Source organism: Zootoca vivipara, chromosome 3, assembly GCF_963506605.1.
Source record: "Zootoca vivipara chromosome 3, rZooViv1.1, whole genome shotgun sequence".
In the NCBI taxonomy this organism is placed as follows: domain Eukaryota; kingdom Metazoa; phylum Chordata; class Lepidosauria; order Squamata; family Lacertidae; genus Zootoca; species Zootoca vivipara.
The window spans coordinates 61363024-61389825 of NC_083278.1; the positions used below are offsets into that span (position 1 = coordinate 61363024).

Below are 26802 nucleotides of genomic sequence, written 5' to 3' on the forward strand. Positions count from 1 at the left end.
TAACCAGGTTATCTCAGAAGTAAATCATGTTGTTTTCAAGGGTACCTATTCCCAAGTAAATACGCTTAGAATCACAGTGTAAAGCAGATTATGGTCAAAGGCTTTTCTTGAGATGGATGAGAATGGCTTCCAGATGCTTCCCTAGGGTAGGGTGATTGTTGAACAACACAGGGCAGAAGATGAGAAAATATGCTATATTGCCAATATGCTTTAACCAACTATGACAGGCGAGTTATTGCATGGGTAACATAAGTTTCTCTGACAGCTTAAAATTAGTTCCACTGCTTTCTCCTGTGCTTAATCATTTTGTGCAATGGCTCTATCAAAAGTTGCAGTCAGCTAATATACGCTGTAATCTGCCATCTCTTTCCTTAGAATGCAAGACAGAGGATTCTTCACAGATCTGGTATATGATGCAGTCTTCACTGGCTTAGCAATCGTTAAGGATTCATGTAGAAATGATGAATCTTAAGAGTTGTGGACAGATGCCTGTGCTGTGGTTAATAAGGAATTCTGAAGTGCTGGACCTATTGCTCATGGTAAATGCCTTTGAGGCATAAATGACAAAGGAAGCCAAACTCTTTGCAAGTAATCAATGGCTAGATTAGTGCAGGACTGGCTCAATCTGTTTTGTTGCCTTAGGAGGGAAAAATAATTTCACTGGCCCTTTTGAACTTATTTTATATGGTTGTTCCATTGAGGGTGGGGGCAGAGAAGAGACCGTGTGATTCCCCCTGAAGCATTTTGCCTGTTTCATACAAGTGAATGGAGTGGAGTGGGGGACTTTTGTTCCATTAACTTGTAGGGAATAAGGAAAAATGGGCTGTGATAGTCTTGAGCAGGCATCCCCAAACTGCGGCCCTCCAGATGTTTTGGCCTACAACTCCCATGATCCCTAGCTAACAGGACCAGTGGTCGGGGATGATGGGAATTGTATTCCAAAACATCTGGAGGGCTGAAGTTTGGGGATGCCTGGTCTTGAGCCCCTAGAATTCTGTCACCATAGGCAGCCATTTGTATTGTCTGCTGGTCTTTCTGATGCCTATCGTGCAGGTTTTCCAACAGTTCACTCTTTTGCTAGCCTTTCTTACAGATCTCTAAATTATTTGATTGAATGGCTACAGTTAAAGCAGCTATGGCTAAGCTGTCACCCTCCAGATGCTGTTGGACTCCAACTCCCATCAGCCCCAGCCAGCATGAACAATGGTCAGGGAAGAGGAGTTGTACCAACATCTGGAGGGCTGCAGGTTCACTACCCCTGAGACACAGTTATTAAGGTTGCGGCCCTATGCTCACTTACTTCTTGAATCCATAAGGCTCATAGGACTTATTTCTGAGATGGCATGTAGAGTATTGCACTGCAAGTGGGTTAAAAGCTTTTCTAAACTTCAGACATTCCTTTGAAAATCTGTAACTTTTCTGCCAGATAATGGTGTTCCAGCATATACCGTGTTTCTCATATTATAAGACACGTCTTATATTTATTTTTTCCTCAAAAAAACACACTATGGCTTATTTTCAAGGGATGTCTTATTTTTTTCCTCCTCCTCCTGCCGCGGCCGGCATTGCTGCTGCGCCTATCACTATGTCTTATTTTCAGGGTATGGCTTATATTCCTTGAATGCTTAAAAATCCTGCTATGGCTTATTTTATGGGTATGTCTTAAAATATGAGAAACAGGGTATTATATAAAATAATAATAATCGCTAGCGTGGTTCAAAATCTAGACTGTAGTGCCTATTAATATGTATGATACTTGAGGCAGAAATTGGAAGCTTTCAGTAGAGTAATCTTTCTTAAATGTTTATTTGAACAAAATTTAAATTACATTATTATTGAAACCAAATTACTTAAAAACATAAATACAGTCTGTCACACTGTTCCAGAGTGACCCCAGCCTTCTATGAGTTACCATGCAATCCAACAAGTCATCTAGATTTATACCAATAAGTAATCCATAAAGACAATCCAAGACTTAATAAAATGAGAAATGACTGTATATCAAACTCAGAGCTGCTACTTTTGATACAAAGGTTTGGCAGCTGTCAAAACTTCTCAGAAAAGATTTTCAAATTTGCCTGCTCAGCATTCCCAAGAACTGGAGAAACCGACAATTTAACTAGTCATTCCACTTGGAATGATTTATCTGCAATTCTTCTCAGCCCCTTTCCCATGAAAAGATATGTACAAGAATAGAAATGTGTGCAAATGAGCTGCTTATTCCTCCAGGCCTAACTCACACTACCTTCCAGATCCAAATAATTATTGACAGCTGTAATGCAATTATCATATATATATATATATATATATATATATATATATATATATATATATATATATAATATTTACCTATAATAATACCTATCTTCTCTTGGATCCCTTTCAGAAGAGTTTGTTTCTGATACAAATCCTCAAGATTTTTCTATCATATAAAAACTGTTTCACATTCTGTTGATAAAATATTGTTTACTGAAACCGAATAATCCCAAATGGAGAGAGGAATTTATTCACAGGATATATTGCAAATTAATCTGTGGGTTTTAAAGTAAGTGTTTGACCTCAGGTCAAGAAAAAGCATTTGCTAATGTCATTCACCATCACAGCAATGATGTCCTATAACTATTACTTACAATTTTACAGGTGAAGAAATGTAGAGTGCTTGCGAATTACTGACTTTCCATAAACTGTCTAGAGAGAAACAGTTTACAGATTATAAATCAGTTGATGGCTGAAATATACTGTATGAATAATAACATTTTTAATAGATTCATTGTTCTTACAAAGGGAAATAACCCAGTGATGTTATTTTAGTGTGTGTGAGGGATGGTTTCAGCATTACTGTTATCTACTTGCATCGTTAAGATACATGAAGGAAAGCAACTAAAGTGATGCCTGAAATATATCTCTCACCCCCACACTTTAAAACACAGCTTTCTTTTTCTTACAATTGAGACTATTTACCCTAACAGGAGGCCAACCCAATACAGTATGTTGATGGAGCTGGACTATGAACGCCCTCAGCTCCACAGCTAGTCCAAGGCTTTCACTTCCATCTTTGCCTCAGCACTGTTTTCTATTCTGTGGCCCTCACACAGTGAGATAAAGTAGCGTAGACCCACAGGACACAGAGTTGGAGGGAAAGCAAAGGGAAAAGCTAAAATATACAGAGACACAAAGTCAGACTTTTTCTTCTCTGTTCCTCCTCCTTTCTTCTTACTATTTTTCCATTCCCCTATGCAGCTTAGCTTTTTTCTTGCTCCCCAACACTTTGCTATATCTCTGTGTGTCTCTGAGCATTTGGATCTTTCTCTGTGGTTGGAGAGATGGAGTGTAAAAATGGAGTATGAATGGGATGTTACCCACCCAGTTTTGCCATTGCCCCTCCGGAACTGGCCACGTGCCCCCCAGAAGGTTGTCCTTGAGGGTGTGAAGCCCTCAGACTGGAGGAGGGTCCTTGTGCGTAAATGATATCTCTAGTGCAAGTACAATGGGGAAATGTTGGCCTTCCAGATGTTACTGAACTGCAACTCCTGTTAGCACCAGCAAGCATGGCCAATGGTCAGAGAGGATGGGAGTTGTAGTTCAGCAACATCTGGAAGGCCAAAAGTTCCCCATACCTGCCAAATGAGGGTAGCCTAGTGGAATGTATAGAAAAGGATTATTTTGTGATGCCTCAGGATAATTTATGCTCTGCTGTATTTTTGCCAGCAAAGATAGAAAGTGTGTGAGATGCCAAGAAAAATCACTGTCTTCTCTATTTTATCTATTCCTCTCTTTCATCAAAGCAGAATGATCTGATAAATGCTTCTGGTTATTCCCACTCATGTAGCACTAATATCAATATTCAGAATCCAGGCAAAGAAAAATGTATTTTCCATTTCCTGTTCTGTCTCTCTGGTAGAAGCTGGATGAAGACTGCAAGCTTCAGCTTGTAAGATAGGTACTGCAGGACTTTGCAGTAGTTTCCCCCTCCAATTGTTGCCATTATAGAACACAGCAGATGGGGGCAAAGCTTGAATTAGTTGGCTCTGCCTGTCATTGGCTGTGTGTCCATCTAGTGTGGGCCTCTGTGCCTCCTGCCCTACCAGTCTCAATGGACATTAATTAGACCATTTGAAGTGAGAGTGAAGTGATGTACATTACCATCTAAATATGGTCCCCTATAAGTCCATGAATTGCAGATTCTAAAACAAATTAACTGCATCACTGTGTGGCCAGGGAGTCCTATTGTCTTCAGGTACAGAGCATAACTGTGCTAAAAGTCTGTTGCTCTCCAGTCTGGGTTCTTGCTTTGCGTTTAAGTTTTTCTTCTTAGAGCTTTTCAGTCTTGATAGATTTTTTTAAAAAAAATTTGCAGGTACTTGAAACGCAGCATGTTAGCAAGTGGAGGGGAAGAAGCTTTCGAAAACCAGAAGTTGAGTAATTTAACAGCTTCAGTAAATCCAGCATTGCAAATGTTCTGCAAGCTTGTACATGCTAATGCTATCTGATTGAGACAGCAAATGTCAAAGATGCACTTGTGTGACACATGCTGAATTAATGCAAAGAACGGCACAGGATCTGACCACAGTTCTCATCTTTTCTCAAGAAGAAGTGTCACATAAAGCTGTCAACACAGAAATAAAGCTCTCCCATCGGATGATGGTGAAGAAAAACCACAAGACTTGTGTGCAGATAGGGGCCTTTTGAGGGAAGTGGGAAATGCAAATTGGGAGAAGACAAAGAAAGAGGTTCTCTCCAAATAAAGCCCATCACACTTCAGTCTCACTGAAATCATAGGGTTAGGGTTACATGAATAGTGACCAACTTGCCCCATAGATATTAATCAGATTTTAGCCCAAGGTGCTTTAATTGTCATAAAATCAGAGAGATGGGAGGAAACCTAAAAGGCAATCTTGTCCAGTCCCATAAACCAGATTTCATCAACCTGGCTTGCTCCAGATGTTTTCAACTACCAGTCCCATTAGGTATTGCCCAAATGTTGATTTTGAATTTTTCTTATGGACATGCCTGGCTTCCTTTGTTTTTTATGTTTTATATTTTAGCAGTTCTTGTTGCACCTGCAACTTTTTATTGGTCCTCCTCCATTTAAAAGGGATTAAATGAATTTTTGGAGACTGTGCTCATTTGTGGACACTAACCCAGATGGCCATGTCTGTAAACTTTAAAATGACTGCACCCTGCAGCAACTTGCTATGGAACCAGCAAGAGGCGTAATTATGCTTAGGATCTGATGCAAGGAGGTAAATCTTGTAGAACCAAATGATTAAAAAAAACAAAACGCAAATCTATCCCAACCACTCTGATGCATGTGAAAACCTCCTTAATTCTTAAAGTGGAAAGAAGTGAGCACTTCTTTGAACAAACAAACACACACATTCCTTCTATCCTAATTAATGGAGTAGACCTTGCACTCAATATATTTATGATTAAACCTTAGTGAGCATCATTTATTTATTTATTTATTTATTTACTTATTTAATTTGTGAAGCACTTAAAGTTATATTAGTCATCATGGGTGTCCAGTTGCATGACTATAAGTTAGTTCTAAGCTTGACATACAGTATGTGTGGGTTGGAAATTGCCCAGAATCTAGTTCAGTCATATTTAAATTCAAAAGGTGAAATTACTCACCAAGGGGAGAGGATTAGTTGAAAGGAAACAAAATAAAAAATAAAAAAATTCAGTTAGGAGAAAGCTGTATACTTTAGTAGTATTTGTATATTTTAATGGGACCTAAATTTCAAAAGTAGGACAGAGCACGGGTACATTCCTTTGGGAGATTTGGTGGGTGTATGGCCAGTATTCCTTTTCTCATCCCAGCAACAGCAAACCATAAGAAAACTTCAAATATTTACGTAAACTCACATGCGGGGGGGGGGGGAGGAACCATAGCTTTTGGTAAAGGGTGTGGATTGCTTGCGGGTGAATAGGTTCAGTCCCTGCTATCTCTGGTTAGAAGGATCAGGCAGCAGGTGGAATGGAAGATCTCTGTCTGAGTTCCTCAAGAGTTGCTACCAGATGGAGTAGTCAGTACTGAGCCAGATGGACAGATAGCCATAGATTCATAGCATTGGAAGTGACCTCAGAGGTCCTCTAGTCTAACCCCCTATTAATGTGGAAATTCACCAGTACAGTATCCCCAACTGGTAGCCTTCTAGCCCAGCCATCCCCAGACTTCGGCCCTCCAGATGTTTTGGACTACAATTCCCATCATCCCTGACCACTGGTCCTCTTAGCTAGGGATCATGGGAGTTGTAGGCCAAAACATCTGGAGGGGCGCAGTTTGAGGATGCCTGTTCTAGCCTGTTTAGAAAATGCCTAAAAGGAGAGTTCGCCACTGAGGAAGTCTGTTCCACTATCAAGCACCTCATAAAATCAGGATTCCTAATGTTCCTAATGTTTCATCTAAATCATTTTTCTTGTACTTTTAATCAATTGGCACAGGTCCTACCCTCTGGAGCAACAGAAACAAATTTGTGCCATCTTCTATGCGACAACACTTCAAAGATTGCCATTATATTGCCTCTTATTTTTTCTGCTCTAAAATAAATATACTCAACTCCTTCAAACTTTCCTCACAGGATTTATACCTCACCATCTCTACCACCCACCTCTGAATGAATGCCAGCTTTGTTAAACTGCAATGCCTCAAACTAAACACAGTACTGCAGGTAAGGCCTAACAAAAAGCAGAATACTTGTTTCATCTGATCAGGAAAATATGCTTTTGTTGATGCAACCATATTCTCACCTAGTTGGCATAAGGCAGCTCCCTCTATTTCCACAGGCTGCCCCCTGACCAGAATGAAGTAACTCCAGAGAAGTGACTCATACAGAGACTCAACAGGCAGATGCCTCTGAGGTTGGGTCATTCTGCTGTGTCTCTACATCAGGAGGGACTGAATAATTCAACCATACTTGATGCAGAGATGCAGCAGAGTTACCAGCTCCCAGAAAATGCAGTGAATCATGCAGGCACCTCTCTGGGCATCAGGCAGTAGGCAGCCACCTTCCTGAATGGATCCCTTGAGCACACAGGAGCTTCAAATATTTAATTGATAATCTCACTTTGATTTGGTCTTGTCACTCAGAGGGAGGTCATGATCAGAGTTGACACAAATATCATTGCAATGGCTGGGGGTGTGGGCAGTTTGCTTGCAGGCTGAGATAAGTTCTTGGCAGAATGTGTGTGAGGTCCAGACTGGACTTGCCTTTAAAAGTCTTGATTTCTCTATCTAAAAAGCAGATGCAGAAGGTCCCATTTGGATTGGGACCATTATGCTGGAGATGTTTTTAAACAATAAACAAGAATGTGCTCTTCTGTCATTTCCCCAGTTTAAATCTACTCAAAGCTGTTATTAGCTGAAAGGGAGAGGGAGAGGTACAATGTGAGCACATATTCCCCTCTTTAACTGTGACTAAAAGAATATGTAGAAGGCAATTTAAATTAGTGGGACAGTGGAAGGGGTTAAGGCAAGCCTTTTCCGCCAGCACAACAGCCCTGCAGCTTATCAGAGCTCCACAGCTGCTTTTCAGCAAGGAAAAAGATGTCAGGACAAGAGAACTGATCATAGATCTCCCATGTCATGTCTAGCTTGTCTCTGGTGAAGAGCATCTTTGGCTGTTTGCAGTTGAAATTGATGCACAGACTCATAAGGCTGTGAGTTGTCTGAAAGCACCTTAGGGAATGCAGAGCCTTTCTCTAGGGGCTTGATGAGTCGTAATGGATCTGTTGCTCTGTAACCATGTTGCTTGCCATCACTTACTGTTTGCTATACTTATAAATAAACCAAATATTACAAATGCACCTTAGCCATCTCCAGTGCTTGTACTCTCGTCTAAAATAAATGTCCCACCGCTTGGGAAATTGAGGAGTGTGTACCATTAGTGTTCTGTCTCATCTCTGTGTTTGTTTTTCGCCACCCTGCAGCTTTCCTGTCAACATCATAGTGTCTGGAAAAGGTACAGAAAAGCAAGACATTGATCATAACGGCTCATCTTCCTTAAAGGGGAAAAAAGACTAAGGATATGGCAAAAAAAGGACAACTGTGGCGTCAAGGGCGTATAAAATCAGGAGGGGTGTGAAGGGTGAGAAAAGTTATTCACAATCTCTCAAAATATGAGTTAAGGATTATGCAGTTAAATTTGCAGCAGCAGCTTTCAGAGAAATCACTTCACAAATGACTTTTAATAGAAGTTAGGATGGAGTCATACATAATGATGATCACATGGTTGTCACCTCTGTTGAAGACAGAGGACTGACCTCCGTGGATCATTACCATGACACAGCATGGGAATTCTTAAATGCTCTCTCCAGCAGTAGCTGGGAAGCTAATTTCTTAATTGATCATTTCATATTTGCAGAGTGACTTCCTGCAGGTTCCCTTAAAGCATCATCTGCCCATTACCAGAGAATGGTTCAGTTTGGTTTTAGAAATGATTTCAAGCCACCACTACATCTGTCCTGCCTATAGTGTCATGAAATATAATAATCTTGATTAGGCACTGTAGTAATGTTTGGACACGCAAATCCCACATTGCCTAAGGCCTTTGTTCAGCAATGCATAGACGTACATGTCTATCTTTAAACATAATCCCAACTTGCAATCAACTAGGAATGCGCTCCAGTCTCTTGAGATGAGCCTCGGTCAGTATCAGAGCAACCAACATGTATACGCATGTATACGCAGTAATATGTGCACAGCCAGTCACAGTGTCACAGTGATCAATGATTTAGAGGCATGTGACAAAGACATTCCTGATGAACTAGTTCTACTGACATAGCTAGGATAGTCTCAGGGCCAGAATTTCGGAAGAGACAATAAATTTAATTTGGTTCCACTCCTATACAAATTTAGTAGCACTAGTAAATATAGTTGATTCCATATTGAGAAGTATGGGGAGCTGCCCGCTCTCCAAATAACTGTTGGCTGAGGGGGAACAGAGAGCCCTATAAGGCCTGCTTATTTTAGCTTTGAAACTGTTTCCAGTCCCATAAGATGAAAACAATTTGCAGATTGGGGCACCTGGAGGCATATATTGGATTTAGAAATGCATGATCACAACTAGAAAGGAGGTTTTGTGCCTTTAAGACAGAAGTGGCCCAGCTTTCTGAAGTCATTCAAACTCAGGGGTTACGTTCTCACAGGGTCTGTTCTCCTCCATCGTGGAGGCTTAACTTTATTCTCGAGCTTGTGGCTGTAAAATGAAGGGTCCTTGTGCACCCTGACCCACAGCAGACCAGTTTTGTCTCTTGAAATCCAAAATGTAGTTTCTTGATTGATTCTGGTAGGAATGGCTATTCCTGACTTGTGTACAACTCAAGAAAATGGAAGTCCAGCACCCTAAGAAACCTCAATCCAAAACTTTTAAGAGAGCAAAGTCCCCAGCCTCATCCTGGCCTCTATCATTAACTCCTTAAATTCTAGAGAAACACAGTCAACCCCCACTTATCAGAATTCACACTACCTCTTCTCAATTTTTAAGCATCATTTCCCATCTGGGTTGTACAATGGCCTGGCATGTATGTTTGCTTCAAAAACAAAGCCAATTTTCCTGAATTAGGAGCATGGACTTTTCCTGCATCTCTGGTGCAAGCCTGGTCTGGTGGTGCTCCTGGAGTTTTTCTTCCACTAGGGCATTCCAGGAGAAGGATCCCTTAACCTCATTGTAAGGACTGAGGACCTGCTCTTCAGCAGAAGGAAAACCCAGCAAAACATAACCTATTAATTTAGCAAAGGGCTTTGAAGAACAGGGTGCCTTGTTCTTTTAAAGTTTGCACGATAACAGAAAAAAGGAATTCCCGCAGAAGGCAAATGATGACAGATCAGTCACTAGACCAACTGTAACAAACAACCCCCAAACCCACAAGTCCACCCACACTTCCTAGAATAGACAAGAGTGGGTTACTTACAGCCCCTTAAAAGTGAAACAAAAAATGGCTTTCTGGAAAAACTCTTAGTTGCTGAGTTATGTTCTTTTGTGGGGTAAGAAAAGGTTGTGTGGAGATTTAAGAATGAAAACCCTGATCCTAACCACACGTGTAACCCAATTCCATGCATGTTTACTCAGAGGTAAGCTCCACTTTGCTCAATGGAGCTCACCTAAATCCTCCTGTTCCTGAATTGTTTCGACCCCAGCAGCTGGTTGTTATAACAACACTATTGTTGAGAACTGGTGCCCTAGTTTGCTTTTCCCCTCCTCCTTCCCCATTCCCTTTTATCACTTCTTTTTAAAAAGAATGTATGTCTGCTGCCTTGTTTTAAATTATTGTAACATAAGCTGCTCTGGGAGACTTTTTGGCTGAAAGCAGGGCAAAAGTAACAACAACAACAACAACAACAACAACAACAACAACAACAACAACAACAACAACAACAACAATGTGTGCAGACAAACATATGATCTTATTTGGAAATAAGTCCCATTGGGCTATAAGGCTGCAATTCTATGCACACTAATTGTATGTCAGGATTTGTGTGGGACTGTACGTCTGAGTTTGCATGCATAGGATAAGCAATGAAGAAAGATACGGCATTTTAAAAGTTCACAGCCCATCCCTCAGCTGCAAACTCTAATACTTAAGGCTTAAGCTAATGAAAGGAAGACAAGAGAGTATATCTCAGCCAAATCTATAATTTCATGAGCTATCATTATGCTTCTCATTCATATGCTATGACTCAAGTGTGGGGATGAGAGCCTTTGGACAGATAAAAGATGGAGTGTTCCCTTGATCACAGGGATATAGCCAGGCTTCCTTCATAAGCAGGAATGTGACTTTTCCAGGAGGGCATCAGAGAAAATAAAAACTAGTGATTTCTTTACAAACAACAGAATCTTCTACACTACAGCTACACGGTCCCAAACTTTCATGGGATTTAGTGCTTATGAATTGTTGGCAACGGAATGCCAAGTTGAATCTGAACTATGGGAACACAAAAAGCTGCCTTATATCAAGCCAGACTATTACTCTTTTGTCTTGCCCAGGGGTAGCCAACTTGGTGTCCTCCAGATGTTGCTGAACTGCAGCTCCCATCATCCCTGACCACAGGCCTTGCTGGATGTTGCTGATGGGAATTGGAGTCCAACAATAGGATGGCTATCCCTCCCTGGTCTAGTCTCACGGGCAGACATTATCCAGGGTTTCAGGCAGTGGTCTTTCCCATCACCTGATCCCATTCTTAAGAATGTAAGACAAGACCCGCTGGAATGGACCAAAGAGCCAGCCCATTTAATCCAACATCTTTTTCTCATTGTGAAAACAAACAAGCAGGGCAGCAGATATGTGCAATGGCACTCTCCTATCTGTGCTGCCCAGTGACTGCTGCTTAGAGATATTGAAGGTGAACATGATGAGATCTTATGCATGCAACCTATGTGCTCTACCAATGAACTATAGTCTGTCCACATTTTTTGGGGTGTGTGTGACACCTTTTAAACCTATCCAGGTTTTCTTTGAAAAGAAAATCACATTCCTCCCCATATTTACATCCAGACACTTCCACGCATTTATGATGAGCCACTTTCCCTTATTTGCGCGTTGTTTGTGTGTTTTCACCCTTTAATGCCACTTAAATAACTATTCTTTTCAAAAATCGCCCTAAGCGTCAGGTCGATGGGCGTCTCGTGGCAGATGCTGACTGACACCGCTTTTAACCCGCGGTGATTCACGAGGCCTGGGGCGAAAATGACATGGGATTCATCCCACGTCGAGGAAACACGCCCGGAGAATCCGCTTCCGCACGCACCGCGGCGATCCCAGCATTGTTTCCGACTTTCTCAGGCAGCCTCGAGTTGTGCCTTTTCACAAGGCGGCATCCACTCAACGCCACCGCGTCGCCCATCACTTGCGGGGGAGGGAAAGGGAACCAATGGGCGGCGCGTGGGAGGAGCCGGGGGCGGGGCGAGTCAAGCGGCGGGGGGAACTCCCACCATGGCCAAGTTGACAAGCTCTTGCACAGGGCGGCGTGTTTTTGGCTGGGGCGTCTTTGGGGCAGCAGCGCGACGCGAGGCTCTCGTCTCTTCTCTTCCCAAGTACATGCGGGTAAGTGCTCGGGTCCTTATAGCCCTGGACGGCATGGAAATATCCTTGGGGGGAATGGTGATGGGGCAAGGCAGCAAATTATCTATCTAAATGGGGAAAGCGGAGGACACCAGAAGCTGTGCCTTCTCCTCTCTTCGGTCAGTGGGACACTCTCTTTCTTTTTTACGTCCAGCCTGAACTTCTTCAGGGAGTTGTGTGGACGATCGTGGGGGGGGGGGGGTGACCGACTCCGGGAGAAGCCTTCTGCTTCTTGGGCTGGAGGGGAAGTTTTGGTGTCTTGGAGGAACAAACTTTCGCCGTCGATGCTGAAGCGCTTTTTGCCGATCAGGCAACTAGTGATGAGCAGTTAGAAGCATTGGTCTGATTTAGGGGAATTTGATTTTCTTTTCTTCACTTTTGCTTCAAGGTGGCTTATATAGGGCACCCAGGCGGTCCTGGGTTGCAGTCCTGACCCCCTGTACTTGGTGTGTTACCAGTGACTTCGGTTGGAAGTGGTTTGTGCCCATTCCCTTGACTGTCAAGCTTTGCACCATGCGCATAGGCATAGTAAGGGTGCACAAGATCGCCCCCCTACAACCTGCTCACACACTGAACGCAAGGTGGGCTTATTGCTGAGGAGACATTCTGAGGGTTCGGCTTTGCCAGACTTCCTTCCCTGAGTTAAAGGTGGACAGTCTGTCGTGATCATGAAATGAAGGCAGAAATATTATCCACACTTACTTAGGAGTTTATCAGCTAAGGGGCGCTGAGGGGAATGTTCTGCCAGACTTCCATAAGGTTTTCTTCACCTTGTATTGAACTAATGGTCTGATTGCTTAAGTGGATGTGAACCCGAGTAGCATTTGGTTGGAAAAACCTGCGTTAACTTTTTAGTTTAATATTACAATCCTTCTCTTCTTGTTATTAATGACATCTGCATGCCTCATATCATAAAGTTATTTGGGGGCGTCTTAAATTATAACATCTTAAACTGGCTGTCAAGGAAGAGCTGGCTATACATGTTTGAAGCTAGGGTAGCCAACATGGTGCCCGCGGTGCCTGCAAAGCTTCTGAGCTCCCCCCCCCCGTACTATTCCCCGTGAGATTGCCAGGACGCTTACCAAACGCCCTTAAAAAGGAGGAAGTTGGAACAGCGACACTCTTTCCCACTTCTTTAAATTCTACAGTATGTGCCTTTCAGAGCACTTGTGCAACTGAACAGAAAGCAAAACAACCAAGAGATAGGAGTCAGGGGAGAGAGAGAGAGAGAGAGAGAGAGATTGAGAGAGAGAGAGAGAGAGAGATTGAGAGAGAGAGAGAGAGAGAGATTGAAGTGCTGTGGAGAGATAATGATGGGGTTTGAAGAGAGAGAGAAGGCTGGAAGCAGTAAAATGGATTCTCTTAAAATGTTGTATTTCTTCACAGATCATCCCCCCCCCTACACACACACACACACACACACACACACACACACCCCAACTCAAATATCATATATCTGTTTTCATTGACTTTAACAATCATGGACCTGATCTGAGGCACAAATCCTTGCAATTTTTTCAAGGGATCCCCTCAGAATTGACATCAAATTATAATTCACCTCTGTGTTCGCAAATGTTTTTCCGTGCTATGTTTGTGGTTTTACTATTATTCTATGTAAAAATCACCAAGATACATGAGGATCTGTGCTGTGGGCCAATGTTTCTGGACCTGTGACTTTGAAAAAAAAACCATGTAAAATGATTAGCATTCCAGAGGATCTGTTTCACTTTTTGGGGCAGAGTCCATGAAAAAGCAAAGTGTGTGTGTGTACTGCCTCACTTTCTGTCTGTCCAAAGGGAGTGTCACAGGGGAGGGGTGAGAAAAGCATGGGGTCATCAGAGTTGACAACCGTTGGTATTAGTGATTAGAAAACACTTGTTCATCATTTCTTTATAACATCAGGGGAATCCAAAAAAGCAAACAAATATAATCTATTTTAATACTGGGTTCTAATAACACAAAATTGGATCTAGTTGGAATCCAGTAGTTAGAAGTATGTATTGTAGCATGATGGTATTACTTTACCTGAACCTTTTATATAGGGAGAATCAATATAATTCAGATATGAAAAGCTATTTTAGGAAATTTTCATTTCTTCCCCATTTTAAAAAACTTTTCCCTTTCACTTTATTCTCCCAGGGCCTAAATGGCTAAATAGAATGCTTATCAATTAATTGAGATCAATTTTGAATAGGAATTTGAAGAGTACTTAAGTTGCAGATTTAAGATAGATCCATTTTAATTTTAAACTCATAACTTATCTACACCTTAGACTTTTTTCTATTTTTAGAATGTGGTTGGTTTATGAAGAAACATTTTTCCTTATCTAGGAATTGGGAAGCTAAATCAAATAAGTTTGGGTGGGGAGAATTTCTTTCAAACTTAAAATTTATTGTTTTAGTGTATAGGTTGAATGAGCATGACAGAGAATTACACCAATATGTATTAACAAGCCAGAACTTCAAATATGGATGCTATAACCAATTTTGGTCATCCAGAAAACAGTTTGTTGTGGAAGGGAAACAATGGGTCTGATCCAGATTAAAATACTTAAACTTGGTTTCCATTGAAATCAATATGAAAAGTTAGCAAGGGCTGAGTTAAGCCGCATTTATTTCAACTAACGTGGACTGTATCCAGCTCAGTGTTAAAGAAGAACTAAGTTTGGGTAAGCTGTTCCTGTAAAATTTTGAGTACAGTAACTAATTTCCTGTGTGCTTTGGAAGAGTAAGGAGCGTGAAGGCAGTTGCGCAAACCTGTTGTTTCCGTTGCTACTGCATCTACAGTTAACGGCTCTGGTTCTAAGAATGAAACAAAAACTTGGATTTGGAAACAAAGCACTACTTCCTTCCTCTCTCCTCAGAATCTCTTCTCTGTACCACCTTACTGGTGTTCCAGAGGATGCCCCTGTACTTTGCACACACAGTGTAGTGAGGCAAACCATGGTGACTCCCCCTGCGTCTGGGGGTCAGTGCAGCTTCCAAGGATGGCACTGGGGTGGGAAGCCCCACAGCTGCCACCAGTGTGCCCACCCTGCCCCAACCTTGCTGCCATCCTGCCCCACCCTGGTGTCATCCAGCTAAGCTGCACCACTTTCTGTGTCCGTGAGGGTAGCTCTACCTCACTGCACCGGTCAATACTGAAAAGGACCCTTATTTTTTTCAGGGTGGGATTTTTCAAGTTCTCTACACTTTGATTATGGCAGAGGTAATTAAAAAAATATACTGGCCTGGTTCACACATCATCATAAGGCAAATGGTTGTTCTTGGGTACAGCTTCTGGCTAGTGAGGAGAGAGCATAACAATGAACCTGGGTTCAGACAACACACAAAGACAAACCTTGGCTTAGCTGAGCATGGTGCCAGAGTAAAAAAGATCAGGGAGGAGCAAAGTAACTGTGAGCTCCTCTCTGGGAGACTGTACATTCGTGAGGTCCTGGTAAACTATAGGTGAGCTTACCATGATGTGTGAACCAAGACTGTGTCTTACCGGTACAATATTTCAGATGGCAGGATGTTAGTTCCCTTTCTATACAGTCTTCCATGGATCCATGGCATAGCTCTGTTTTATAGTAATTGTAGACATTTATGATCACATGTGTATCTTTTAAGGTTTTTTTTAGGAGCCACGTATGAACTGGGACATTTACCAATTAATCTAACGTGCTTGAACCTCTTGTAAATTGAAGCTGCAGTGCTATTTGTTCTATATGAAAGCATCTCTTAGGCTTCAATGCTATACCAGCTTCCTAGGAATAAGCCTGATTGGGAGTAAGCATCAGTTGGGTTTACCTCTGGGCAGACCTGGAGAGGACTGGGCTGTTTATGGTTTGAAATACATAGACCCAAAATTGGGTGAGATCATATATATATGGAGAGAGAGAGAGCGCTACTAAAATGTACTGAATAATAAAATGCAACTTTAATCCCACAAAAGGTTTTAACATCCAATAAAGATATGGATAAAATTACTACAATACAATAATATATCCAGAAAATCTGATGTGACAAAAAAGAATATATCCCCCCCCCTCCCCGCTAAACACTTTTTGACCCCACAAAGGGTCTTCCTCGGTGCTGAATGAATTTGTAACACATTATTTGTCACCAAATTCCGCATGGATCCAGCATTCATAGAAAAGTCTTTGAGTGTATTCTCTTTGGATGAAAACATTAGGTTGGAATTACCCCTTTGACTCCTCTTCCTTTGATCAACTGGAATGGCATCTGAAATCCTGCATGTTTTCCTTGCTCGTGACATTTGCATTTGAGAGTCTTGTAAGTGGTTGCATAAATACGTACAAATATACATCATGGAAGATGTGCAGTATAAACAAGGCAACGAGAATCTGAGGCGCTCTGGGAATTTTTGATTGGTAACAGCTTTTATTTCATAATGCTCTGTGTACATGTGATTGTTGTAATCATGAGGTTACAGTCACTTGATAGCATGTGGCATGTGGTGAGAAGTTAGATAATAGAATTAGAGCTCTTTGAATGTATGATACAGTGTTGATGCTTAGTAATCTTACCTGCATACTTGGCTTCTTAGCTGTTATATGAGTCAAGTAGTCATTAACAAGGAAATATATAGTGTCCTATGACTTGCATTACACTAGTATTGTATTGTGTGCATGTTTCAGGGTTAATGGGAACTACTTTGGTCCTAGCTTCCAAAAAATAGTGAAGTAGGACACCTTTTTATCCAGTTGTTCATTAGGCGTAACACCTGTGTTTTGTTTTCTGCTATCATGAGAATAACCTCAGCCAGCCATCCCCAAACTTTGGCCCTCCAGATGTTTTGGACTACAACCCCCCATCATCCCTGACCACTGGTCCTCTTAGCTAGGGATCATGGGAGTTGTAGGCCAAAACGTCTGGAGGGGCGCAGTTTGGGGATGCCTGACCTAAACTATCTTCTCTTCAGTCTTTGGTTGCTTTAATCTGTTGGGAGCCACTGTTTCCTCTGCATCATTTCCTCAGTTTAATTCCCCCTCCAGCTGCTATATACATTTCAAACTGTACAACTATGATACCAAATAAAAGCTGGGGATGGGGGAAATAGAGCAGGGCAGAGAAAGTTAAACCTTGCTTCCCCAGCACAGCAAAGTTCTATAGTTCCCCAGACCCAGAGTGATTGTCTATATACAGCACTCAGAAACCTAGAAAAGTGCTGGCTAATATGCATTCTGAGTTGTCCCTGAAGGAGCACCTAAAGAACAAGTCAAACAGGACTCCCATCATTTGAACAGTTAGTCCCCAGAGTCTAAAGGCAGCCAGCTGTTAATTGCTTGTGAGTCCTGTCTGACTAGTTCTGTTGTCATCAGTGTAAGGCATCCTAAATATTCAAACATCAATGAAAACAAAGCCAAGGCGGGCCTGAGACATTCTGGTGCTTCTCATGCTGCACTAGAATATCTTTACATTGAAGGCATGGAGGACACGGAAGAGAACTACAGTATAAAAGATTTATATGACTTGAGTTGGGTTGTAGGGAAATGTTTCCTGGGGGAAAGGGAGTGGGATAGCAGATGGTGGATTGTCGAATAGGTTAGATGGGAATATAGGAGACTTATTGAGTAGTGAAGAAACTGTAGAGGGAGCATAAAGTGCTGGGGGGGGGGAGGACAGGAGTTACAGGCTGGATGTTCACCCTGTAACCTGGATGCCTGTTTCTTCAGGGATAGCCCTTCAGACGTTCTGGACTACAACTCACCCATCACAGCCAATGGTCAGGGGTGCTGAGAGTTGTAATTTAAAACAACTGAAAGGCACTGTGTTGGCAATCTCTGTACAATTAGCGATGGCTTTGACTTTCTGTGGCCTAGGAAAATAATTCAGTCTGAACATGTGTCTAGAAATCTACATGTTGCATGGAAAAAGGCAAGAAGGAGGGAGGAATATGGGGAAAGCACAGGAAAAAATGTGGAGTGAAATTATCATGCTGGAGTCATAGTACATGGTATGATTTTGCATTTCAACCAATCTCTTCTCTTTGTTTTGCCACAAATTATAACAACATTGCTGTCACCCACCTGACAGCTGACAGACTTATGGGTAGCTCCCAAATACTCTTGATACTTCAACTGCTCAGTCCTAGGTCCGATGTAATGGGCATATTTGTTGCTAGTTAAATCAGATATGTCTTCAAACTATGCTTACAATGAAATACGTACACTTTGTTTCATACACTAGTGCTATAATTTGGTTTGCTTAAAACTTAAGACAATTAACAGTATTTCATTCCTGAACAAAATTAATTTTATGCTACATTAGCTTTTCTGTACCCTGTGTTAACCAATATGGAATACTCCTCCTGGTTAATTTACTGGAAAGACCTTTTTACCACACCTTAACTGCTCTGAGTATAAGGTTCTAGAACTGTGTATTTGAGGTGGGGGGGGGAGAGAATCTCTGGTCAAATATTGGTCAAGTAATTTTGAGTATATCCACTTAAAAACAACAACCACTGAACAGTTCAACTCATTCTTTATGCTGGAACACCAGAGTCCATCTCTAATTATGAAAGGTTGTATAAAAAATCAGCTTTCTAATATATAGGAAGCAAAGTAACAGTAAATATTAAACAACAGCTGTTTTTTTAAGGCAGTATACAGCGGACCACTCTTGTAACTTAATCAGCATCATGGCTTCATGGAATATTTGACTGTGGTTAAACAGGTGGTTGATTGACAAGACTGAACAATTTGCCAACATGTTAACCCTGATTAAATTATCTTACTGAAGCAGACTCTGAATAAACCACCTCCATGTCATGGTCTGATGTTACAATGGTAGAGACATGAGGGTTGTTGGTTCAGTGCAGTCCCAGATTTAGGGCAGTATGCATGGTTCCCCTGCACAGGGTGCCGAGCCATGGGGGCACAAAATAATATAATAATAATAATAATAATAATAATAATAATAATAATAGTTCTTGCTCAGGATGCCCAATTATCAAAGTCTGCCCCTGGATATTGCTGTTTGCAGCTATCACCACTGTGATATCACACCCTGGCCACATGGAGGTATTTTTCTTCCGCCTGTCGCTTGGTTGCCATGAGAGCCAGTGTGCCACCGAGGGCAGAGTGCTGGACTTAGATAATGAAAATCTGCCTTCCAATCTCTGCCCAGGCATTAAGCACACTGGTGATCCAGGGCAAGCTACTTTACAAGGTTGTTTTGATGAGAACATCAGTTGGGTGGGTAACCATATGTGCCACCTTGATATATTTGGAAGGATAAAAAGTACCTTATTTATTCATTCATTAATTCATCAGGCCTTGGAGGGCAGCCAAAAGGTATTAACCTAGAGAATAATTGTATTAGAATAGACTAATAAATGTGATAGATAAATAAATAAATGGATTAATTATGCTTATCTGCAGTATGCACCTTTAAACACTGGCCTTGAAAAAAGTTTATGACAATGTCATTTACTTTTGGATTGGAGAAAGAAGAGGAGCTGTTAAAGGCTAAATTTCTTTAGCTAAAAACAGCATAAGCTATCTCCTTTTAAAGCAATTGTGATACCATTTAGATTCCCCCTCCCCAAAATATCCCATTGAACCGTAAAGGCTACTTTTGGATCTGCAAACTTAATGTCTTATTTAAATCAATGGATGGAATGGAATCAAAGTCTAGAGACACTAATCAAGACTTTAGTTTGTGCTTCTGTTTGAATAGTGATGTATATCTTCATGAGCAAAATGTCATTCCTGATCTTGCCATGGAATATAGACAAGTATACTGAATTATATACAGGGCATGGAGTTTACAGCACTCAGCAAGTAATGTGTCAGACAGGTAGAATATTTTGTAATGTCCATGATGCTACAGTAAATATATTTGGAACATCAAACACACTGTCTTGTGTGCAAAGCTATTTAGATCCTTAAGAGAAACTTGCTATTTTCACTAATTCTTATTTTTCTATTTCTGTCCCTAGTGGCCAAAATGAGAGACCGACTCTTTGAATTTTTTGAGTTAGCGAGGCTTTACAGCCAACATACTCACGATGAAGAAAATCAACCTCTCTTACCTCACAACATTCTGCTGTTTGAAACAGATTATGCCTTGGCAAGTCTTTTCAAAGATATCCAGGCAATCCGAACGAGCAATCTCCACCTGAAAGAGGACATTAGACGCCTGGGCAAACAAAACACTCGCTTCCTCACCTCTATGCGCCGCTTCAGTAGCATAAAACGTGACACAAACACGATTGCGAAAGACATCAAGGCTCGTGGAGAAGAAATCCACAGGAAGCTTCAGGTTTTGAGAGACTTCAGTGAAGATGCAGAAACAAAATATGGCTCAAACACAATCATAGCCCGCGTGGCAAAGGACCACTATGTTGATCTCATGCATTCTTTTCAGGAGGCCATGTTTAAATACAATGAGACAGAGATGAACCAGCGGGACAACTGCAAGATTAGGATCCAACGGCAGCTGGAGATCATGGGCAAGGAAGTGTCTGGGAGCCAGATAGAGGACATCATTGAACAAGGCAGGTGGGATGTTTTCTCTGAGAACCTTCTGTCTGACGCCAAGGGAGCTCGTTCAGCCTTGAATGAGATAGAGACCCGGCACAAAGAGCTGATGAAGCTGGAGTCCCGAATCAAGGAAGTTCATGAACTCTTCTTGCAGGTAGCCCTGCTGGTAGAAGAACAGGCGGACACCTTCGATATTATTGAGCTCAACGTGCATAATGTTGAAGAATATGTTGGAGAAGCTAAAGGTGAAGTGAGGAGAGCTCTTGAATACCGAAGGAAGCATCCTTGCCGAACAATCCTCTGCTGCTGCTTGCGATGCTGCAAAATTTGATTGTCCTCATGAAATTACTAGATGAGTGTTTTGGGGACACTCTCAGATTAGAAGACACTTAAAGTTTGTGCTCAGTTTGAGAGAAATTGCTCTATAGCAGTGTCCTTTTGTTTTCTTATGTTCATTAATGACTCCGGTGCACGTATTGCAGCTTGTACCAAAAGCCAAAGGATATTGGCGAGTTGTCATGTATTCCAATATAACAGAAGGTAAAATTAACCTTGTCTGCAACATTGCTGCAAAATTACACATGCACCAGAACATATTCAAAGCAAAGGAAATGTTGACCAGATGTATAATGAATTGCTCCTAAATGAATGCTTTCGGTGCAATTTAAACAACAACAACCTGCATAGACTTTAAAGCAGGCTTCCTCAACCTCAGCCCTCCAGATGTTTTGAGACTACAATTCCCATCATCCCTGACCACTTGTCCTCCTAGCTAGGGATCATGGGAGTTGTAGGCCAAAAACATCTGGAGGGCCGAGGATGAGGAAGCCTGCTTTAAAGTAATCAGTGTTGTGGCCAGTTCTTTCCTGGATGAAAGAAAAAGGGACAAAATTACAGGTGTGATTATCAGTAATGTTGTTTAGAAAACTAGCATGTGCACATGATCTGAGAGTTTTGATACAAGATTTGTTGTAATTGTACATGCCATATACTTATTTTTTATATATATGTTCTGATATTTCTGTATATTAAAATAAATGTAAAAGCCTTAGCTATATTTTTGTTAGTGTATAAAGAAAGATCTTGAATTGCTGTCTGTCCAATATTTTTATTTATCTTGATGGCATTTGTGGGAGCAGGGAAACATGGAAGTAGCCAGAACCAGGCAAAGGCATTTTCCTACCTCAGGTGGAGCAGCAAATGGTATATCTACCCCCCAGGTCCAGAGCAACCAAGGCTGCTTGTTACTTGACCCCTGACACAGAAAATCCTACAGTGTCTGTTCCCTCCCTCACAGTGAAAATACAAGAATAATAAATTAAATTATACAAAATTGGCTGCCCTTTTATGATACCCAGAATCAGCTGCCTAAGGCAGAGTGATAGTAGTTACATTTGCCAGAGGGTAGAAGAAAGACCAGGCAGGACACAGTCTGAGGTCACCTCACCATACATTAAAAGCACAATGAGTGTAGTTTGTTCAGGGTGCTGATCTCAGAGTGCAACATTCCCCAGGATTCTCCATGACGTGCAATAATGGTACTTTAATTGTATGGTGTGGACATGGCTTGAGAAAAAGTTTGCTATGGAAATGGTGCTGCTTATGTGCACAGAAGTTTTTTGCATCATCCACATGGCGGCCGCACCGCTGTCTTCATTTTTCTTCTTTTAGTGCAGGTTTACCCATTTACACAGTTAATGAACATACTTTTTTAAAAAATCTACTGTAAATAGCAGCTATAGTAAAGCCTGGGCAGAATCAGTATTGCAGGGGCTGGGGAGGGAAAGCTTAACTCTCCCTCCACCACTGTGGTCCTGATGAAAATACTCCCTCCCTACCCATGCTGGTTTTTTTGCAGTGGGAGGGAAGACTCAAGCGGTACTAGCAGAGGCTTCCTCCCTGATGCAAATAGCAGCTAAGGGGGGTTATATTTGTCAGAAGCACAGCATGTGTGGGTGGGAGGATTATAATTTCATTCCCACTCTCTGCCATACTGTTCAGGCTGTTCATTTTTTAAAAAAAAAAGTTTTAAAATTTAAAATGTTCATTTTTTTAAAAAAAAAATGCATATTAATTGTTTCCATACAATAAACTCCACATTGAGTTTGACCTTTGAGATTTAACTTCCACTAAGAAATACTGAACAGTGGGATTCTTGTAAATTTCCTTTTGTAGTATGTCCTTCTATCAGTAAGCAGCACTCACCAGTTCTGGATATTTTAAGTGACTTGGGTTTTATCATTTCCTAGTTATTGAGCTTGCACTCAAAACAAAAATACATGGTAGCGTCCACACAGGATGTGGAAGAAGTTACAACTACGGTATTTGTAGATTCTTGCTTACACAAGAGACTGGAGGTATTTTTTGTTGTCATATTACTAATATTTAAGGAATTTTGAAATTGAATTTCCCAGTACTGTAACTGAAAACTGAAGAACCTGCACTGGTTTTGTGTAAAAAAACAAACAAACCCTGCTTGGTAATTGCTCCTGAATGTGTCCTTTACTACAAACAGCACCTTTGAAAGGCAAACAGCAGCCATGGGGTAATTTTGCATGCAGAATCCTGATCAGGAGCATGCCCCAGTTGGGCTCCATGTGCTGCTCTTCCTTCAAAATAAAAGTGGCTAGTTTAAGCATGGTTTTATGATTTAAGGTTTGGCCCTTAGAACGCTGTTCATAACTGAATTACAGTGGTACCTCGGGTTACAAACACTTCGGGTTACAGACTTTGATAACCTGGAAATAGTACCTGGGGTTAAGATCTTTGCCCCAGGATGAGAACAGAAATCGGGTGGCGGCGCAGCAGCAACGGGAGGCCCCATTAGCTAAAGTGGTGCCTCAGGTTAAGAACGGTTTCAGGTTAAGAACGGACCTCCGGAACGAATTAAGTTTGTAACCAGAGGTTCCACTGTATTAGATATTTATATCTGAAAATATGTACACTATATTGTGCCATGCATGAAATCTTAAGAGTAATTCTCTTTTAATGCATTGCTAATGCCTCTGAAAGGAGATGTAAAATGAGTGCTGTGCAGGTATTATAGTGGCTAGGAGAAATGAGAGAAACTCCATCCCAAATGAAGTTTTGTTCCATTGTACCACAGCATATCTCTGCACCATATGGGAAAAGGCATTATTGCACCACCTTCTAGATAGACCAATTGTCATAATTTTAGTACTGGATCAGCAACTGCATCCCAACTCTCTATTTTCTCAGGGCTTGTCCACACTGGAGCAAAACGTGGATTTGCAGCTGTCTGTCTCTGTATTAATGTAGGAGTGCTTACATGATGTCTTCCCTATCCGTGTGTTGTCACATACCTTTCCTGTGGGATGACCAGTCTCATATAACCAGGTCTCATGAAGGGGTTAATACCATAGAGTGAGCTGTCCTGCCTGGCTCAGCTATGTCCACTTCCCCTCACCTTGGGAAGAATTAGGTGATCAAGCTTTTGTTCTCCCCCAGTGTACCTGAGAAACTCAGTATGTGAAGATATTTGCGCTGGTTGCTCCAGCGCAGCCACATGGCTCTCTAAAGCCACTCTTGAATTCCTATACAAATAATTTAGGAACTTTCACCACTTTGTAACTAAGCCAAATTTTACTGCCTGTGCAACTTTATGAAGTACATTAATCTGACCTTTGCAGAGCTTTAAGTAAACAATTTTTAACTTTCCAAATTTGTGGTCTTTCCTTATGCTAGGGGGAAGAGGGAAACTTTGGAAAGAAACTTTAAAAGGGAATATTTTGGAACTCACTTGGAAAGGCACATAATAAAACTCTAATATAACTAAATTGCTTTGGATTGCCTTGAACAAAAAAGAGTGACTGACAAATCTAATAAATAATAACAATATTTTATTTAGGATTGTTCGGCCAGAGAGAAGCTGTTTACAATTTACAGAATAATTATGCATTCTGGAAACCTGGATTTCAGTCTTTAATTTTAATAAAGTTGGGAGCGAACAGATGAATATATAGTTAAAGTGCCAGCAACTGTTTAAGGGCCATTTGTTTTAAGAAACTAGATGGTTTGCTTTTTCCATTTGCTTACTGATGAACTGAAGGCCTTTTCATTACTGCAGTACTTTAAGGTCACTTCTAAACGGTTCTTAGTTTCCTTAACAAAACCACAGTTTTGCCAGGAAATGCATTGTACCACAACTTTTTTTTACCCTTCAAAATCAAGAAAAAAAGAGACAATAATCTTTTTCTTTTCTTTTTAAAACACTCATTAATGAATGGCAGGCCACTTCAAATAAATTTCTAGCCTCATTAAGCTTTATGCTTATTGAAATATATAATGCAAATTAGGTACAGTTTAAGCACACCAAAAGCACATTTAAGTTTAATCAATCTCTGGTTAATTCAACATGGTTTGAGGAGAATGGAACAATGTGTTTCCTCCAGTCTTTCAGTAAGCTCTTATTGGTGGAATGAGATTCTAAACCATGCTAGCTATTGTGAAGACAGAATTATTGGTAGTTATTATTTCAGGTTAAAAGTTTTTAACACAGTGCATCAGGAGTCTTCCAGAAAAGTGTGAATAGGATTGCAGCCCTTTTTTTGATTAAACATGCATGGAGCTATTACATGACAAAATAAGGCACATCCACACTGTTGCTTAATATGGGTAGTAGGCTTCCTGTATCTCCATTAATTCTCCCTTGTCCATAGGACATATTTTTCTAAATTGCTACCTTCCCACATGCTCAGAGACACACCTAGAAAGGCAGACATACAGAGAGCCTTTCTAATGCACCAAAGGACTTAAGAATGCCCTGTATCCCTTTTTTTTGTTTCACCTTTTTAATTTTTGATAGGCACCCTTCCCATGCCAAATTGCAAATAAGCTGCTTTCAAAGTCCCTTCACTTTCAAAAGCAGTTTGTTGTGTGACATTAACATTAAAAGTGTGCACACATAAACACACCAAGAATACTAGGAACTGCAGTTTGCCCTTCACAGTCTGCACCCTTAATCAAGTACAGTTCCCATCATTTTTTGTTTGGTGGGAAATGCCCTTGTGCCTTGCGCATGCAGCTACTGACAGTGACCTGATGTTGAGGAAAGCTCCTTTGGCTTGGCTGAGCTGATCTTTGGACCTTAACTCATATTTCTAAGAATTTTATATTTTTGCAGATGAGATGAGGAGGGTTTTTTCCACTAATGACAGCAGCTTGAGGGATGTGGTTCTTGAGCAGCAGGCCTATTTCCCTGGTTGCCCCCCCAGTTATGGCACTCCCCCTTCCCCTAGAGGCAGGAGATCCACCAAACCAGCAGGGGGCGGCATGGTGAAGTGATCGACTCGGGATGCAGCAGGACCCACAGGGGCAGCAGATCCCAACGCAGGTCTTCTTCCCCTCCTTTCTCCCTTGGCAGCGAGGGAGGGACCGCTATTTAGTCATTCGTCTCGGGTGCCAAATTTATTGGACCTGCCCCTGCAAACTGGGAAGACCCCAAGCAGGACGTGGGGGCAAGAGCAGGTTCCCCCCCCCACGTTGCTGATTCCTAGACAGTTTAGGCTGCTTGCTTCTCTTCTTGTCCCTTCTTGATCTTGTTTCGAGGATCGCAATTGTTTTTATGCTGCTGAGGTTCCAAGTATAGTACAGTACTGTTTTGGGGATTTGTACCCACATTGCTCCGCATGATATATACACAAACCGCTTCTTTTGGAGACAGAAAGCTGTACGTTTTTTTGCATATAACAAGTGAACCCACTCTTCTTTGTTTTTATTGGTTTGACAGCCCTGCTTTGCAATAGGCTTCCTCGTGAGTAGGAACTAGCTGAAATGCTGAACCGGCACAAAACCACCGTCGCCCATTGCACTTAAAAAGAAATTTCATTCTTTAAATATTATTCGTTTCCCATAACGGCTATTAAAGGAGAGGAAATGCACTTATTGATACGGCTCCAGGAGGTTTGTGACGCAGATCGCCGCCCGCTCGCGTCTCTTTCTTTCATTTCCCCCCCGCTTAACTTCTGGTAATCCGGGTTCCGCTCTCTCCTTCCTTCGCTTCCTGCGCCCTCCCGCGCTCGGATTCAAGAATGCTCGAAGAGCAGGCGAGAGGGGAGAGCGGCAAGGGGAAACCGTTTTGCAGCTGCCGAGCGTTCTCCTCCGCCCTCGCTCTCCAGGTGGGGCCGCCGGGACCGCGGCTGGGGAAGGAGCAGCGCCCGGTCGAGCGCCCGCTGCTGCAGAGCGTGTTGTTCTATATAGGAGTGCCCGCGTGCAGGTCTTGTAACCGC

The 26802-nt window shown here is 41.6% G+C and overlaps 1 protein-coding gene across 1 annotated transcript; it reads left to right on the forward strand.

The window, feature by feature from the left end:
- Positions 1–11959: 11959 nt before the first annotated feature.
- Positions 11960–22549, forward strand: STX11 (syntaxin 11). Its single transcript, XM_035108831.2, has 2 exons — positions 11960–12045; positions 20011–22549. Exon 2 carries the CDS (start codon positions 20019–20021, stop codon positions 20883–20885), a length of 867 nt encoding a protein of 288 aa, XP_034964722.2. The 5' UTR covers positions 11960–12045; positions 20011–20018; the 3' UTR covers positions 20886–22549.
- Positions 22550–26802: the final 4253 nt, after the last annotated feature.